Genomic DNA, 12140 nt, shown 5'->3' with positions numbered 1-12140 from the left:
GAAAATACAGAAAAGTCTGTATGATGTACGTACCAGTCACGGGATGAAGATGAAAAATTCTCAAAATAATTTGATCAAATAGTTTTTTTTTTTTGTTCAAGAAAATCAAATTTTACTCTGCTTCAATGAGGGTGACAAAAACGATCAATGTATTCGTGGACAAGAGCAGACAACCCTAATGCATGTGGAAACTGTAAAAATGATCACTGATTACCTCTCCTTATGTTCTCTAGTAAAACATAGCCCCATCTGTCACTTATCAGTAAAAAACATCAAATTTGTTTTTCGAAAATAATAATAATAATAATAATAAACTACTTGATCAAATTTTATGATTTTTGAAAAATAAAATCTTCATTCCATGACAAGTAGGAAAAATATAAAAGTTTTTTTCATTTTTGTTTATCACTATAATTGCTAATGTCAATAAGCACCGTGGATTCTCGAACGTTTCTTTTTATAGGGAACACACATTAGTTTGAATTACCTACGAGACACTATCCTTGCGTATCTTTAGTCTCTATGTACAAGCGTTTGTCAGATTGTCCTGACATGAGTATACAAGAAAACTGTGCTCAAATATTTAAATTTATTTGAAGCCCAAAACAAGATACCCTGAATACAGCCATACCCTAGCTCATATGAGGAATGGCACACTTTTTAGTGATGTTCAAGCCAATAAGAGCATTTAGCTGGATACTTCACCAGACCAGATGAGTTTTTGTCCTGGAATCCAGTAAAATTCAGAAGTGACCACAATAAAGAGATTAATTCAAATAAAGAAAACTATGAAATTGTTTATATCAAGGAGAAACTAAGATGCAACTCAGAGCAAATAATGGAGTTACATTTTGTCGTTCTTTTTAATCACTGCCATTATTACAACCACAAAAACAAAAATGGACGTTTTTGTAACTGCTACTGCACAGAAAGATGATACAACCATTTTAGCTATGTACAACGTTTCAATAAGATGGCTGGTGTTTTCTGCCAAAAAGATGATTAAAAAAATATTCACAATGCCTCCCCCCTCCCGGTAACGACTACTACAAAACCCGAAAGTAATATAAAACAATAAAAAGAAAACAAAAACAAAAAAAACGAGAAAAATTGCCCTTACCAATCCACCGATCAGAAATTACTTTGATGAAGTACTGTGGAGGGAGAGGTTCAAAAACAGGTACAAAGAATTTTACAATATGTTCGTCCTGGTTGAATTTGCTGGAAAAAAGAAAAGGAATACAAAAGATAGTAGTTAAAAATATATTCTGAGTTTATTTTTTAAAATCTCATTTATAATTGTTGTATGTGCATATAAGAAAACGTTCCATTTGCATATGCGTATAAAGAGGATACGGATAATGTTTGTTTGTTAACTTCATACTTTTTTTTACTTGTTATTTTTGTTTTAATGAAAACAGTGGTTTTTATTTATTTATTTTTTTTCTTTTCAGAATGATTTTAACAGAACAAATTTTGAACCTCTATATTTATGAAAGAGACATGGAGATGGTACAAAAGACCAAAAAGGGATTGAAACATAGTTGCCTTTTGGCTAAGATTGCCAAAAGAAATATTTCTGCATCACCATCTTTGTGTCATGCTTCCAAGGCATCGAGATGGTGACACAAGCACTCAGACGTTACGAAATGATCACCAGCCTCAGCAAATCAATTGGCCTTGTGGTAGGTACCGTGAGCAGTATCACTACAGTCCTGGTTCCTTTCTGTTGGACAAATTGCTCGATTTGAATCTTCAGCATGTTCGGACTTGGCCTCCAGTTCGAGAGGAATTAGTTCGTGGTATATTCAAAGGTCGAAGCGCTGGTTAAGTCTTAGCTTTGAAGGATAAATGTTCGTTAAAGGATAGAGCTGAGCCATGCACCACTTATATCCTCTCATTATTTATCAACTGGTTATACTTTCCCTGCCTGCAAACTGTTGAAAGGTTCTCGGACCCTTCTATGATCGCTTTTCTGGGACAGGAAGAGACACTGGGTTCACAAATATGTCTATATTTAATGTTGATATAAAAGAGGATTGGTAGTGCAAAAGAGGATTAAAATTAATCAAAAGATCCAGAAATTAAAAAAAAAAAAAAAAAAAAAAAAAAAAAAAAGGTATTAAATTCAAACAAATTTTGTGGGGAAAATTTACATTCAATGATGATGGAATGATTCCAATATTTTTCCCAGATTTCAATAAAAGTACCAATTTTTTTTCCCAGATTTCAATAAAAGTACATTCCTGATTCTGATAGAATTATTGATTCCGATTCTTTTAAAATCTCTACACATTTTGGTTTAAAAGGTGGTGTTCTTTTCTTTTTTACTTTTTGATAAAACCCATGTAATATGTGCATATATTTTTGCAAATGTTAACATACACTTGTAGGGGATGGAAGTGATCTACAAATTTTACTGCCAGTTTAAACTAAAAAAATATTTATCATTTTATCATTAGTATCAGCAATAGAAAATTAAATCTTAAAAAAAAAAAAAAATAAAAGAATCGTTTTTGGCATCGGAAAATATAAACAAATTTTTCTGATTCCAATATCAATTCCGATACCCCAAACAATTACAATTTTTATGATTCCTGATTCTAATTAATCAGCTCAACACTAGAAAAAAATAATCACCAGATCAAAAAGGTACAGAAACTTATCTAATAATGTGCAGATAAACAAATGCAAATCTAAAACCTTGACACTTCAAAAAAATGTGGACCCGATCTCATCCCAGCTGTGCTATTTAAAAAGTGCTCAGCTGAAGTAGCTCCAGTTCTCTCCAAACTCTAATACAAATGCCTTAATGAATCTTGCTTTCCGGACTGCTGGAAAACTGCTTCTGTGGTACCAGTATTCAAGAATTCTGGCGAAAGAACTGACCATTCAAACTATCGCCCCATTAGCCTCCTCCCACTTTTCGCCAAAATATTTGAGACCATAATTAACCATGCTCTAGTCCATCACCTTACAGATGCTAAACTTCTGACTGACAAACAATATGGACAAAGGTGAGGGCAGAGCGGTAGTTCTAGATATATCTAAGGCTTTTGATAGGGTATGGCATGCGGGTCTCCTCAGGAAAATTAGATCATACGGTATCACTGGTAGAATACTTAACATAATTAAATCCTTCTTAGAGAAGAGAAAAATCCAGGTTGTCCTCGACGGTCGTACACCTAAACAATATGATATAAATGTGGGAGTGCCTCAGGGGTCTAGCCTTGGACCTCTATTGTTCCTAATATTCATTAATGACCTCCCCGACAAAATTACCTCTGAGATGGGTATATATGCTGATGACATCACACTCTATAACAGGCATGACAGGAAAACAAATGAACACATATCTAAAGAAATGGCAAAAACACTAGAGGATGACCTCCAATCTGTAGTGGAATGGGGACAAAAATGGATGGTCACATTCAATGCTACCAAGACTAAACTTGTTTCCTTCAATAACTACAAGAAACCTTCTCTGCCACCAATAGCAATGGACAGTGACTCTTTATCTGAGAGTACATCTTTCAAACTGCTGGGCTTAACGTTCACAGGAAAGATGAGTTGGAACAATTATATTGAAAGCATTGCCAGGGCCGCTGTGAAGAAAGTTTTCTCTACCGTGCTAGAAAACTACTAACACCCAAAAGTATCCTGTACCTTTATAAGGCCACCATTCGCCCATGTATGGAGTATTGCTGTCACATTTGGGCTGGTGCATCTGCTACTAGTCTCTCACTCCTAGACAAGGTTCAAAATAGAGTCGCCAATTTGATAGGCCCTAAACTGGCATCTAAGCTTTAGCCTCTGTCCCATCGACGAAATGTTGGATCCTTCTGCCTGTTTTACAAGTATTTTAATGGTGAATGCTCTGACGAACTGCAGACACTTGTGCCCCCACAATGTATACACCCTCGACAAACCCGACAGGCAGCTAATTCTCACTCCCACACAGTAGAGATCCCTAGATGTAAAAGATCTTTCTACTCCAGTAGTTTATTCCCCAGAACCGCTAGACTCTGGAATTCCATTCCAGGTCCCTGCTTCCCCAACTGTACTGACATGCAGAAGTTCAAGTGTAACATGAACCGAATTCTTGCTGCCCAAATCCCTACATAGTACCCCAGTAGTTGTTGCCCCTGATAGTAGCCTCCTACACCAAAGTGGCAATGTGTCTTGTTTGGGGTGAAAATGAAGACCCCCCCCCCCCCAAAAAAAATAAACAAAACAAAACTCACCTTTTTAATAAGAAATACTCATGATGCAGGACGACTTCACTGTCGACATCTTCAATTAATATCCAAAATGCCTAAAATAATTAAACAAAAACAAGTTTTATCAAATACTTAAGAAAAATAACTTCCAAACAAGATTATATGTTAAGTAAGCAGAATTTGGTGTGGTTTCATCTTCGAAGTCAGCTTGAACGTCAACAGCAACATGTACCTGCCTGTGCTGGAGAGTGTGGCGATCCTCTGGTGCTATCAGGTGGTTGCTGGTAAACCCTGGATGTGGCAGCAGGACTTGGCACCGACCCACAAGTCCAAAGAGACCTAGGCTTGGCTTCAGAAGGAGTGCTATGACTTTGTACCCTTCTCTCACTACCTCCTCTTCCCCGACTTGAACCTGCTGGACTACTTCATTTGGTCATATGTCAGGGACATCACCAACATGACCTCCCACAACACTAAAGCCAGCCTAATCACTGCTCTCCGGCAACTATTTGCCAAGCTCCCACCAGTGCTTGTGGAAAAGGTATACTTCCAGTTCTGTATCGAAGCAGTAATTGAGGCTGAAAGCGGCTACATTGAATAGATGTCTGCTCTACTACATAATGAAGTTATCTGAATTGATTTTTTTAATAAAAGTTTTAAAATAAAGCTGTAGTGTCGTTTTTTTAGGACGACAACTTTATAGTTCCACCATATATATATATATATATATATATATATATATATATATATATATATATATATATAAATAATCTGAGATTATTGTTTCCATAACTAATGAAGTTAACAAGGTTAATACAAGAGTGCTCAATACCGAAGTAGAGCAGGGTATACTCTTTATTTGTTTTTACTGCCCATGTAAAAACAAAGTGTATGCATATATATATATATATATATATATATATATATATATATATACACACACATACACTAATGTATATATAACTAAGATACACTGCAATACCAAAAAATAAATACAAGTGATAATTTCACTTAGATAAACATATTTTCACCTTCATGCTACAAAGCAAAATCACAAAATGAATTCAAATTATTCAAGAATACCTTCTACATAAAGTTTGCATAATAATTAAGTAAAAGATAGAAAAATCTCACCTCTGAATGACCGTGAACTTTCTCCTCCCATTGAAAATCTGGTGTGATGGTAAGTTCTACCCTGAGGGTCGATCGAGTAATAGGCTGAATATGCACGGACAATTCTAATTTGGGAAACTGATGAACATATTTATGAATTGTTTTACCCATCTTCGGCATCCGGATGAATTCGCCAATCTCATTGTGATTCAAGTCGTACAAGCGGTCAAATGGGAAATTCTTCTTCTCTATTTTCTTGATAACTTCTTCAGGAATTTTTCGGAACTGTCGTAGCGGACTCATGGATTGCCACCTGAAAATACAGATATGCATGTTATTTCTAAAGATAGAATAAAAAGCTTGTTTTGTGAGAAAAATAATGTCCAGGATCATCTATGCCCATAAGCCCGTAGCTAGAGACTGGCCAGATGTTATCTTCAATGAATATCTCGAGCAGGGAACCTCTATACAGTCGGATGGGAACCACCAACAAAAGGCCAGAGTCAGTGAAAAAATTCCATAATCAAGCCAAATAGGAGTTGAACATTTGAAGCGAGCAGTTGGTTTTTGAGAGAGTTACTGGGCAGTTGGCTTTACTCAAGGGCTGCAAGTAGTTCAGACAGTGTTTCCCCGGGTTAGTTAGGCTGCTAGGGGTGAGGGCGGGGCTCTTGGATGAAGGACTGTGTCAAAGGGACTTGTCAGTTTCAGTCTGGTCAGGCAAATCATCTCATAATGCAGGTCTGTCATTCAACCTTGAAGAAGCGAGTGCCACGTATCCAAAATTATAAACATCGTTATTTGTATATAGTTTTTATTTTTTTTAAGTAAGAAAATCAAATTTAATGAAAAAGTAAGACATTATTTTGTGATGCGTCATCTATATATCTAGAAAAGTGAACGTGTCTGTGTACATTTCCCTACACAATAACTCTGCCAATTTTACAGACTCAAAATTTGATATCCAGGGTACTGAGATTTAGAAAAATCTTTGTGATTGGTTTTTGGTCAGAAATTTGGCTGTTAAGGAGTCAAAGTTCAACGATTTGACCTTTGAGAACTCTATGAAACTCCAACAATTTTGAGTCTAAACACTTGAAATTTTAAATATGGGTTACTTGGACATGGACCTAACTTAATAACTTGATTTGAGCCCAGCACAATAAATGTTAAGGGGTCATAATAGGGGGCAAATTTAAAAAAATATTGACCGTTTATTTATTTTTTAAAAATTTTTTGCTCAACATACACCACCAAACACCTGGGCAACGCCAGGCTGAAATGCTAGTATTTAATGAAGGGATACAGCTCAATTTGAACTACTGATATTTTAAAATCAGTCTTGTAATGGCTACAATGCATTATTAATCTCTAAAAATCATAAAAAATGATTTTATAAAAAAACTAGCATTTCAGCCCGGCTTTGCCCAGGTGTTTGAAGGTGTATATTGAGCAAAAAAGAAAAAAGAAAAAACTGGTAGTAGGAAGGCAGGCTCGAACCCGTACCGCAAAGGAGGAAAAGAACGGGGGGGGGGGGAACTGACGTCTTTGTTGTTACGACCACCGCCAAACAGAAAGTGATGTAGGTTTAAATTAAGGCTAGACAATCGAACGGAGAGGATGACTTTCAAAAAAGCGACCCCCCGCCCTGTAGAAAAGTGCCCAGTTGAAGGTGAAGATATTAATGTTTTTAGCCAATTTTTCAATATTTGTCGTCTGAAAGGTCAAACTTCAAAATGATCCTGATCTTGTAAATACCGTCGTCTCTGTCGAAAGTTTTAGGCAGACATGCAAACAGACATACATACATTTATATATTGGTAACTAAAAGTTTTCGACCTAAACCGATTAAAGAGTTTGCCCTATCTCTGAATACTCTTTATGTAAAATTTCAAATGTTTAGACCAGAAATTGTCTGAGTAATTTGGTAGCGACCGCAGAGGTCACATTTTTTAAAACTTTGACCCCTATTATGACCCCTTAACATTTTATGGTTGGGGCTCAAATCAAGTTATTAAGTTAGATCCATGTCCAAGGAACCTATATCTAAAATTTTAATTGTTTATGCCCAAAATTGGTGGGGGAATTTGGTAGAGTTCTCAAAGGTCAAATCGTTGAACTGACCCATTAACAGCCAAATTTCTGGCTGAAAACGGATTACAAAGATTTTCCCAAATCTCAGTACCCTGTATATCAAATTTCAAGTCTGTACACTTAATATTGACAGAGTTATTGCATAGGGAAATGTACACACACACACAAATACACAGACACGTTCACTTTTATAGATATATATACTTGATTAATTTACATGATATTTTGGAATATGACATTTTCATTCCATAACAGGTATGTACATCAAAGGCTTTTTCTGTATTTTGGTTTTATTAATTAGGTTGAATTCTGGATAAGTACCGGAATTCCTTACTAAACTATTTCTCGGTAATCATTATTTATAATTACATAATTTTGAATTATTATTATTTATAATTACATAATTTTGAATTATTATTATTTATAATTACATAATTTTGAATTATTATTATTTATAATTACATAATTTTGAATTATTATTATTTATAATTACATAATTTTGAATTATTATTATTTATAATTACATAATTTTGAATACTAGAGTTACAGTCCTTACACCAGTTGGAGAAAGAATTCTTCAAAATAGTTGCTGGGGTACTGCAGAGAGACATATCAACTTTGCCACTGTACTTGACTATGTGCAAAACTTTTGCTGGTAGGGTGGAGGATATAGGATTCGGTCTACAAAAACAGAAGTCTATGTGTTTCTCCTGGTTGTTATTACCAATCTTGGTTTTATCGTTGATATAGGTCTGCTAATGGAAAAATTGACAAGAACAAGAAGCAGGACTAGTAAATTTACATTGTAATGCAGAACAAAAAAAAAATAAACGAAATACAGTCTTTCAATCAGGTAGATATAATCAAAGTGAAAATGCATGATGGTAGCCAACTTGTTGTAAATTTCAAATATCTTGAATCATGGACTAAGAGCACAGAAAAAAGACTTTGAGATCAGAGAAACACTTGCATGGAGCATATGTGTTGCACATTCGATGACATGAATTCTCTATCGATATAAAAGCCAAGTACGTCCAAGGATGGAGTACTGTTACCACATCTGGGCAGGAACTGCTAAAAACAGCCTACCCTGCCTTGACAGAGTACAAAATAGATTTTGTGGCTTAGTGGGGGATGCCCTTTTCTCTTCCCTGCAACCTCTCTCCCACAGAAGAGACGTTGCGAGCCTGTCTTTGTTTTATCATTATTTCCATGGCAAGTGCTCGTCTGAGCTCCAATCTCTGGTCACCTCTCACTAATCTTTCACGAGAAACACCCATCTAACTGAATCCACTGTCAAAAACTTTCCCCACTCTTTATCTGTGCCTAAATCAAAACGTAGATTCCATGAACAAAGCTTCTTTCTCAGACGTGCACGACTGTGGAACTCTCTTCTGTTTGCCGGTTTCCCACCTGACTACAACTTGGATGTCTTCAAGTCCAACATAAACAAATTCCTGATGAACCGCCCCCTTAAGTAAGACATTTTATCAAATCTCCAATACTAACAATTACTACAATACTATCCCATTGATTACTGTATACGTAATAACCCTTATCCCCATGTGGCTTCCGGGCCTTGATAAGTGATAACCACCATGTAAAAAAAAAAAATTAATGAAAATAGATAGTGAGTTTACGTATATACAACTGTACACTTTATTCAAAACAGCAAAAAAATATTTAGACTTTTTTACAAAAAATATCTTTTGATGAAAAATGCATAAGACATGTTGTTGATCTTTGCTGATCAGGTGTGAACTGAAATTAAATATTTGGTAATTCATGATTGTACAGTTTGTTTTAATAAAGCTGGATAGCACATGGAAGTTTATCTCATTACAGAATCGGTTGCGTGTGTTAAACACACTTGAAGCACGTGGCACACACGTCCTATCGTGTGCCACTCAAGAAAAAGAGAGAAAGAGAAAATTGATATCACAATCTATCGGCTGAAACACACAACAGGGGGTGATAATCGTATAAGTCTCAAAACTGAAAGTGTTGTGTATTGTGTGTCCGTGTGTTCGCTATGCACAAAACACTAATGCATCTCCAAAAATGTCACAAATTGAGAAAAGTATGGTCACCTATGTCATCAATTTTAAAGTTAAATTCTTGTAACCGTTCTATTGTATGGTGGTGATGCATTGTTGCTGGGTTTTTTGGAATCAGATACCACACTTACACACACACACACACATTTGGAGAGTGCTGGGTATCGTATTCCAATTACTGACCGAAATGACGTAAGCTGATTGAAACAAAGTCCATTCAATTTCATATGTAAACAAAGTAACCAACCCACATTTTGACCTCTTACGTCAACAGTCAAACAAAGATACAATGGGAATTTGATCAATATAAACGCATGCACAACAAAGACAGGCAGTGAGAGCCAGACAAGCATACGTGTGTGCTCGCATTTATTTACTGCCACCCTCATCCTCTCTTTCGCACGTACCACTTGTCACAAGCTACATAATAAAAGACAGTTGTTTTATATCAGTTGAGTTGTTGCGTTATAAAAAATATACACTTGTAAGTCTTTGAAAAGTGCAATTGAGAAATTATACATGTTCTTCTATAACCGACTCAAAACAGTGAAACATGGACCGTAACAAAAAAATTAGACGGATGCTTTACATAGATGCTTAGGATAACTCGCAACATATCTTGGAAGAGCCACACCACCAACTACTAACTACATGGAGATTTATCGCTAGTATCATCGACAGCGCAACAGGATGCGACTAGCTGGCCACTGCATGCAGCATCACAGAGGAAGTCAGCAAACTTATTCTCTGGATGCCTTTAGACAGTTGTCTCAATCGAGGCAGAAGAGTCATATTCGTCGACAACCTACTACAGGACACTGGATTTGAGAGTATGTAGGAATTGCAAACAATTATGCAAGTTGTGTGGATTCTGTGCTGAATCACACTGAAAAAAGATGGAGATGATGATGATGAGATAAGTAATTAAGCATCCAAAATCATATGGTATTAAGTGCCACTTAAAAAAAAGACATCAGAAAATGGGTTCAAAGTTTTACTTTATAATCCGTGTATCTCAGGAACTAATAGAGATATTCGTTTAGAGTTTGTTTTAAAATGAAGTATAACACTTAAGCTATCATATCCATGTTGCGATCATCAGATTCTTCACCAACAGCCGCAGTTGCCTGGAAAGGCGGGTTATCTTCCATGTTTTGAAAAAGAGCTTTTTGTTCATCTAGAACATGGAGAGAAGAGTACAAAAGGTGAGCAGAGTGTCAACATCAGTCAGTTTGTATAAGTAGTTTGTATAAGTAGTTTGTATAAGTAGTTTGTATAAGAAGTTTGTATAAGAAGTTTGTATAAGAAGTTTGTATAAGAAGTTTGTATAAGAAGTTTGTATAAGTAGTTTGTATAAGAAGTTTGTATAAGAAGTTTGTATAAGTAGTTTGTATAAGAAGTTTGTATAAGAAGTTTGTATAAGAAGTTTGTATAAGAAGTTTGTATAAGAAGTTTGTATAAGAAGTTTGTATAAGCAGTTTGTATAAGTAGTTTGTATAAGTAGTTTGTATAAGCAGTTTGTATAAGTAGTTTGTATAAGTAGTTTGTATAAGTAGTTTGTATAAGTAGTTTGTATAAGAAGTTTGTATAAGAAGTTTGTATAAGTAGTTTGTATAAGTAGTTTGTATAAGTAGTTTGTATAAGCAGTTTGTATAAGTAGTTTGTATAAGAAGTTTGTATAAGTAGTTTGTATAAGCAGTTTGTATAAGAAGTTTGTATAAGAAGTTTGTATAAGAAGTTTGTATAAGCAGTTTGTATAAGTAGTTTGTATAAGAAGTTTGTATAAGTAGTTTGTAAGTAGTTTGTATAAGTAGTTTGTATAAGAAGTTTGTATAAGCAGTTTGTATAAGCAGTGGGACATAGAAACGAAACCTTCATAAACATTGGATTTTGACCATGTTGTCAGATGTATTCTGTACCTCTAACCTGCGCTCTGTGCTTAGGGAACATAGTAGTATACATAACCCGTTTTCCCTATATATGGCGCTTAATATCATATGATTCTGGGGTCTCAATTCTGGTCTTCACATGTATGGCCCCCTCTAGTTGTAGACCAAATCGTATGTTTTTAAGTCTGATATTAGCATTGGTGGTGACCCATTAATAGAAAAGAAAAAAAAAAAATCACTTCTGAGATTTCATTCAGTTGTAAATATGTAAAATAACTTACATTCTTTTATCCACCATTTTGCAGAGTGTGAGAGCTTTGTCAGCCAACTGGGCCCAACCATGATGCAATACAATTTCAAAGATGGCTCTCATCAAGCGTCCAGCAGATTGAGTAATGAACACCATGTCAGCCATTAAGGCAAACCCTTCCAGCTTCAGCTGGGAAATATAAGCTTGAAGCAAAACATTCACCTAAAAAGAAAGGAAAGAAATAATTCAAACACTGTTTCAGAGAAAATTGCATTTTAAACTTGGTATCATCCCAGTGTTTAGGGTTTTCAAACAAATAACACAAATCATGATCATTGTCTAGAATTCTTCCTATATTAAAAGAAAACAGAACTAAAGAAAAATCTGCATGATATATGTACTTGTGACAAAACGAAAATATCATATTTCAAAACTGATGTAAATCGATCAAGTAGTTTTATTTTTAAATAAGAAAAATCACATTTTATTAGTATCCTAGATGTGATTCTCTCGCCTGCCA

At 35.2% G+C, this 12140-nt stretch overlaps 1 protein-coding gene across 2 annotated transcripts in view; it reads right to left on the bottom strand.

The window, feature by feature from the left end:
* LOC145283504 (U5 small nuclear ribonucleoprotein 200 kDa helicase-like) overlaps nucleotides 1–12140 on the bottom strand; it is a 137135-nt gene that overhangs the window by 49384 nt on the left and 75611 nt on the right. For both annotated transcript variants that reach the window (XM_080132336.1, XM_080132337.1), the window contains exons 24-27: nucleotides 11652–11842; nucleotides 5355–5646; nucleotides 4245–4315; nucleotides 1121–1221 (exon numbers count right to left, since the gene is read on the bottom strand). In XM_080132336.1, the coding sequence (XP_079988462.1) occupies nucleotides 1121–1221; nucleotides 4245–4315; nucleotides 5355–5646; nucleotides 11652–11842 (655 nt within the window). The remainder of the gene's footprint in view (nucleotides 1–1120; nucleotides 1222–4244; nucleotides 4316–5354; nucleotides 5647–11651; nucleotides 11843–12140) is intronic.

The sequence above is a fragment of the Euprymna scolopes genome, chromosome 8 (genome assembly GCF_053919585.1).
Source record: "Euprymna scolopes isolate OS-2025 chromosome 8, ASM5391958v1, whole genome shotgun sequence".
In the NCBI taxonomy this organism is placed as follows: Eukaryota; Metazoa; Mollusca; class Cephalopoda; order Sepiida; family Sepiolidae; genus Euprymna; species Euprymna scolopes.
The sequence above is the reverse complement of the archived record's forward strand: the minus strand, read 5'-3'. Positions and strand labels throughout refer to the sequence as shown.